Source organism: Piliocolobus tephrosceles, chromosome 4, assembly GCF_002776525.5.
Source record: "Piliocolobus tephrosceles isolate RC106 chromosome 4, ASM277652v3, whole genome shotgun sequence".
Taxonomy (NCBI): domain Eukaryota; kingdom Metazoa; phylum Chordata; class Mammalia; order Primates; family Cercopithecidae; genus Piliocolobus; species Piliocolobus tephrosceles.
In genome coordinates this window covers 155,945,590-155,951,839 of record NC_045437.1, presented here as the reverse complement: position 1 = coordinate 155,951,839, position 6,250 = coordinate 155,945,590, and the positions used below count along the sequence as shown (strand labels likewise).

The 6,250-nt window shown below is 48.0% G+C and overlaps 1 protein-coding gene across 4 annotated transcripts in view; it reads right to left on the bottom strand.

The window, feature by feature from the left end:
• VDAC1 (voltage dependent anion channel 1) overlaps positions 1-6,250 on the bottom strand; it is a 34,193-nt gene that overhangs the window by 20,292 nt on the left and 7,651 nt on the right. For 2 of the 4 annotated variants that reach the window (XM_026449484.2, XM_026449486.2), the window contains exons 2-3: positions 1,234-1,306; positions 591-640 (exon numbers count right to left, since the gene is read on the bottom strand). In XM_026449484.2, the coding sequence (XP_026305269.1) occupies positions 591-640; positions 1,234-1,300 (117 nt within the window). In that variant the 5' untranslated portion in view covers positions 1,301-1,306. The remainder of the gene's footprint in view (positions 1-590; positions 641-1,233; positions 1,307-6,250) is intronic. The other 2 variants (XM_026449487.2, XM_026449485.2) reach the window with 1 other exon arrangement.

Below are 6,250 nucleotides of genomic sequence, written 5' to 3'. Positions count from 1 at the left end.
CACAAACTGCCAGAATTAAAAAAAAAAAAAAAAAAAGTACCTTCTTTTGGCTTTGCCGGCCAGGTCATGACAGTTATTTGTTGATCTACAACAAATTCCCATGTTCCATACAATGGTCACTATTTGGGTAATGGGTACACTAGAAGCCCAAACCTCACCGTTACACAATACATCCATGTAACAAACCTGGACATGTACAGCCTGAATCTAAAATCTTTTTTCAAAATAGAAATAAGCCAGGTGTGGTGGCTCATGCCTATAATTCCAGCACTTTGGGAGGCCAAGGCGGGCGGATCATCTGAAGTCGGGAGTTCAAGACCAGACCGACCAACATGTAGAAACCCTGTCTCTACTGAAAATACAAAATTAGCCGGGCATGGTGGCATGCGCCTGTAATCCCAGCTACTCGGCAGGCTGAGGCAGGAGAATCGCTTGAACCCAGGAGATGGAGGTTGCGGTGGGCTGAGATCATGCCATTGCACTCCAGCCTGGGTGACAACAGCGCAAATCCATCTCAAAAATAAATAAATAAAATAAAATAAAATAAAAATAAATAAATACTCATGTTCCATGTGGGTTGGACAACTTACCAATCCATTCTCAGATTTTGTTTTCAAATCAAGCTTTATTAAGCCAAATCCTAAAGAAAGAAGAAGACAACTGTTAAAAGGTTAAATAACTATCTAGAGAACAGCACCTCTGCCTCCCTCACGGTTGCTTTGAAATGCTTTTTTAGAAGAAGCACACTACTGCCACACGGGCTGAGGGCACCTAGTCTCTGCTGCTGCTCGTACGGGGAGTTCAGCTGCCATGGAACAGCAGCAGACAGAATGGGCACAGGCCCACCTGGGTCCCACCTGCACTCCCAGCAGGGTCTGAGAAGAAGATGCCTGACAGCTGGCAGAGACACAGTCATCGGGCCTCGTGGGCATGTGCCTAAGCACAGGCTAAATATAGAAGCTGCACTCCACTGCAGCAGCTTCCACAGGGCTGCTCCACACTTGGAAGAGAAAACAGGAATACCCCCTTGACAGCATCAATGCAGGAGCCTGTCCAACTGGGGGCACAACCAAAACTGCTTCATTTGCCACACAAATGAAAGCTTCTTTTTTCTTTCACGTAAAAGTTCAGAACAGCTGACATACCCAGGTCTCCTAAACAGTTATCGGTAAAGTCTCAAACGTGCCAACTCAGTCTGGGAGCTGAAAGGCACCCCCTCTCTGCAACACTCACCATAGCCCTTGGTGAAGACATCCCTGGCAGATTTGCCAAGATCGGCATACGTGGGTGGCACAGCCATCTTCTGCTACGATAAAAGAATCACCAGAATAAATGCATTGGTAATTAGGGAAATTAGCTTTCCATCAATAACAATTATTAGATGTAATTAGCAACCAATAAAAATCACCTAGCACTAAAACTTCCAGGTAGCTTATCCTCCCAGATGGGCCAAGAAGCCCTTGCTGTCTTGTACTTCATTTTGTGGCCAGAGCTTGAGACACTCAATGAGTCTTTGTTGACAGAGGATCAACAATTTAGACCTCTCCTCCTCAGCATCCCCAGGACTGAGCCTAGGTCCAGAACAGAGTAGGAGTCAGGAAATATTTGCTTAATGAATAAACTGTCAAAGACACATTCCCATGAGCCAATGACTTTACTGAATTGTAGGACTGTTGCCAATAAAACATATCCTCTTACAAAATGCCAGCTACTAGGACATTAAATGCGCCGAACAGAAATAAGAGCTTTTCATGGGAACATCATTTTCCATGTGGCTCTGATTTCATTCATTCAACAAATATTTAGAGTACCTACTATATGCCAGGATGGGTCCAACTTTTCACAAAACTTTTGGACTTTATGGGAACCCACTTCCTATTTCTCATAGAAAATATAGTAAAACCTAACCAATTTGGCAGCTCTTCACGTGGAAAAAACCCAAATACATCCTACAAATAATTTAAACAAACATTTTTTTAAGCTCCAGTGTAACTTTATTTTCAAAACCAACCATCAAAGGACTACTTGGGATTGCTGCATATCACTAAGTCAATCAACAAACATTTATTAAGCACCTCAGTGCTCAAGGAAGGAGAGTAACTCAAATAGTCTTTGCCCTGAGGACCACACTGCATTCCTGGAAGACTTTGCTTTGGCATGCTGTATATGCCGTGTACACAGGATTAATATCCTCATCTGGGACTGTACACTGTGTGCTCTGCCCAGGAGCAGAGGGGGTCAAGCATGAGAAAGTCTCATCTCCTGCACCTTCTCCATTCCCAGAATCATTAGTCTCAACCAGAAGGACCATTCCATTTGTTTTAAAATACAGTATACCTAAATTATCAAAATGCATCTGCATATACACCATCTGAAGTTACATGTATATATACTCACACAAGTAAACACATGTATGACTTGCTCCTGGTGAGTGGGAGGGAGCCCACTAAAAAGTGGTTCAAGTGATCCTGGGGGAACAATATAACAAATGGAAGTTGCATTCTTGGCCAAAGCTTTAACTTCAAAGGCATTGCAGGAGGCCACATACTCACTGAGTACGTTGCAAAAGAAACAGTATAAACTTCTACAATTTTAAATTGTGAAGTTGTGGTCCAGGTCCTACTTTACTTTTTCCAGATGCTTTTGTTAATTTTATCCCAGCTCACTTTTGTGTCAGAGCAGAGACAGAAGAGCAGCGAGCTGTTTACTCTGTCCTATTTTTGTCGCTGCTGTGTTATTTCTTGCACATGATCAGGCTGGAACCATGGACAGGTCAGCCCACATTAGGATCAGGGTAGAGCGATGAGGGGGGAAGAACCATTTTACACTGCCCGCCACTGGCTCTTTCAAGTCTGGGGGCTCCCCTCTTCCCACCTGTTCCTCCCTCCCAAACTAACCCTGTAGGTACATTCCCCTGGGATAGACCAGGAAACCATCTACCAGATCCTCAAGAAATATCCTTAGGCCGGGCGCGGTGGCTCAAGCCTGTAATCCCAGCACTTTGGGAGGCCGAGACGGGTGGATCACGAGGTCAGGAGATCGAGACCATCCTGGCTAACACGGTGAAACCCCGTCTCTACTAAAAATACAAAAACTAGCCAGGCGAGGTGGCGGGCGCCTGTAGTCCCAGCTACTCCGGAGGCTGAGGCAGGAGAATGGCGTAAACCCGGGAGGCGGAGCTTGCAGTGAGCCGAGATCCGGCCACTGCACTCCAGTCCGGGCGACAGAGCCAGACTCCGCCTCAAAAAAAAAAAAAAAAAAAAAAAAAAGAAATATCCTTTGCCTGACCCCTTCCTAGGAGAACAACTCTGGATTGAAAGCTGAGGCAATGTAACCCCAGGCAGACACAGAACATAACAGCAAATGGCCAGAACATTCTCCACCTGACAGGGTTAACAAACCATCAGTGAACCAAGCACCTTCCTTCAGTGCTATCCCTCCCAGCTAGGCTACAAACTCAGCTCGGGGTTGGGGCTAGGGAGGCAGGAGGAGAAGCAGTCCCATGGTAATATCTGTGGGTCAGCTAAGACCTCCCTGGACCTTAGGAGCCAGAGCCTTCGCCATGACTCTCCCCTGACCCCACAGAAGAGATGCCTCCCAGACACATAGCCTTCACATCTGGACTGGTCCCCGCTCAGGATAAAGGCAGAACACTCATCCACTTAATGTTCCCCAAATGCCTTCTCTCATCGCTAATCCCCAAAACCCAACAAGCACAGCCACCTGTCAAAAAACACCCCACCCACAGCAAACATCAGCCTAAAGTACAGGGCCACTAAGGAGATTACCACCCAAAGACAAGGGACTCAGACGGCAGAGCTCAGAAGAGCAGACCGGACCCCTCCTGGGGCCTCTGGGAGCTCCAACACTTTTGGGGCCAAGCTCTTTTGGGGCTGTGGGGTCCCACAACAACCACGTAGTTGGTACCAGCAGCACGCAAGTGAGCTTGCTGGTTCACTAAAACATATCCTTATCCAACACCTCACTGTAAACACACTGGATGCTGGATGCTGGCTTTCTCTTCTGTGTGACATGCTCTCTTCCCCATCTCCTTGAACACAGACAATGAAGCATAATCTCCCCCGTCCCGTTCTGGACCCCCAGGTAAGCATTCTCCCCAGCACAGCACCTGGCAGGGAAGACGCACAGAAACCGCTGGCTGAATGGAGTCAGGTCCACTCCTGGGCCTGAAGTGACACCACCGAGGACAGCAAAAGGATGACTCGCCCCTTCACTAAAGGCCCCCAACTGCCAGCTAGTGGTAGCTCCCCCTCCTGCTTTTTGTGCACTTCAGCCCATCCCCTGCTGCACTAATCTGACGGAATTAAGGAAGGCCCGAGCCAGTTCGGCCACTCCCTAAGAAGTTCAGCTTTCTTATAGCTACAAACAGCACCCCCAAAATGCCCATTTTTACACAGCTCTTGAACCCATTTCAGAAATAATCTGCATTCGTTTTCTAAGGCAAGGACTGGAGGAAAGAAAAGTCGGCAAACTGCTTTCACTTAACACCCTGCCAGGGCGCTGACTTTGAAGGCTGAACCCTGGCCCCCACCCCTCCCAGTCACTCCTTGCACCCAGATCTGCTCCAAATCGGAGTCTGTACAGTTGGCTACTGACACACAGCTGTCTCTGCAGCATCCACCCCCTAGAGGCCTTCACAAGCCAAGCCTCTAGAGGCTGCATAAGAAGCAGGGCAGTCTGACATCAGCAAAGCAGCTAGCCCTGGAGAGACAGAAGTCAGAGGGCGTCCTGGGGGAGACAAAACCACAGGCCTCTCTGCCTGACTGATGGCTTCAGGGCAGAGCCTGGGGGCTTCGTTCCCACTGGTTGGTAGGAAAGAGAGGGATGGGTAGGGCCAGGCTGAGCAGACCTGCCTGCAGTCACTGAAGACTTTGAGAAGGACCAGCAAGTCACGCCAGGATACAGGAGTCCCTGGTTCCCCTCCACAGCCTGCCAGTCTACCTACCCAACCTTTCCTTGGCTGACCTTGAACAAATTATGCAAGCCCCATTCCAGCTGAGGAATGAAAATCTGGCCCATACTGGAAGCTCAGACGGGAAGGATAGTGTATCTATCACCCAGCGCAGTCTGCATAGTACTTACGTAACCTCTGTCTTGGGGGTACACATCCTTCCTGGCTCATCAGCTGCATGGCAATGACAGCTGCTCTGCTCACCGTGTCCCTACCCCACCCTACCTCATACACCTACCCCCAAATCACACCTTTGAACTCAAAGCACCCCAGAGCCTGTCATGCATAAACTTATCCAAAATATGGAAAAAGCTATGTATATAAAGATGCTAAGGCCTGGCTGGCATATAATAGGCATTCAATATAAATGTGCTTGATGAGCTAATGAGCAATGAGCATCAAAGTATTATTGAGTAGTGGGGGGAAAAATCTGACAATAGGAACTCATTATAATGCAACCAGGAAGTAAGAGCTCCCTCTGCAGCGCCACTGTTGCAGCACCACCAAGAGTGGGGGAGTTGGGGAGACCCTCAACTAGCAATGACCCCCACTCTCTGCCTGCTCCCACCTCAGCCTAAGGAGAGCTGAACTCAGGTTGAGGAGACCAAGTGCCTTCAGAAGCACTGGTTGCTTCTGACCTCAATACCATGCATGGATTTTATTCTAAGGGCCACCAAGAGCCACTGTTGAGTGACTGCCACATCTGTGTTTCAGAAGCTCACTTAACCAGCAGACTGGCAAAAACATAAATAATATCCAGTGTCGGTGAGGGTGTGGAAAACAGTCACTCTCGTTCATGCCAAGTGGGAGTACTACAGGTACACTCTTTTTGGAAAGCAATTAACCCAGCATTAACCCTAGTGGCAATTCCACTCCTAGGAAGCTGCTCCACTGTAGCAACTAAGGCACTCGAAGACATGTACATCAGGATGCATGGTAATCAAAAAGTATAAGGTAGGTGGCTCACGCCTGTAATCCCAGCACTTTGGGAGGCTGAGGTGGGTGGATCACTTGAGGCCAGGAGTTCAAGATCAGCCTGGCCAACATGGCAAAACCCCATCTGTACTAAAAATACAAAAAAAAAAAATCAGCCAGGCGTGATGGTGCACACCTGTAATGCCAGCTACTTGAGAGGCTGAGGCACGAGCTTAAACCAGGAGGCAGAGGTTGCAGTGAGCCAAGATCATGCCACTGCACTCCAGCCTGGATGACAGAGCAAGACTGTCTCACCAAAAAAAAAAAAAAAGAATAAAGTGGATGTATGTGGTGGCATTGAAA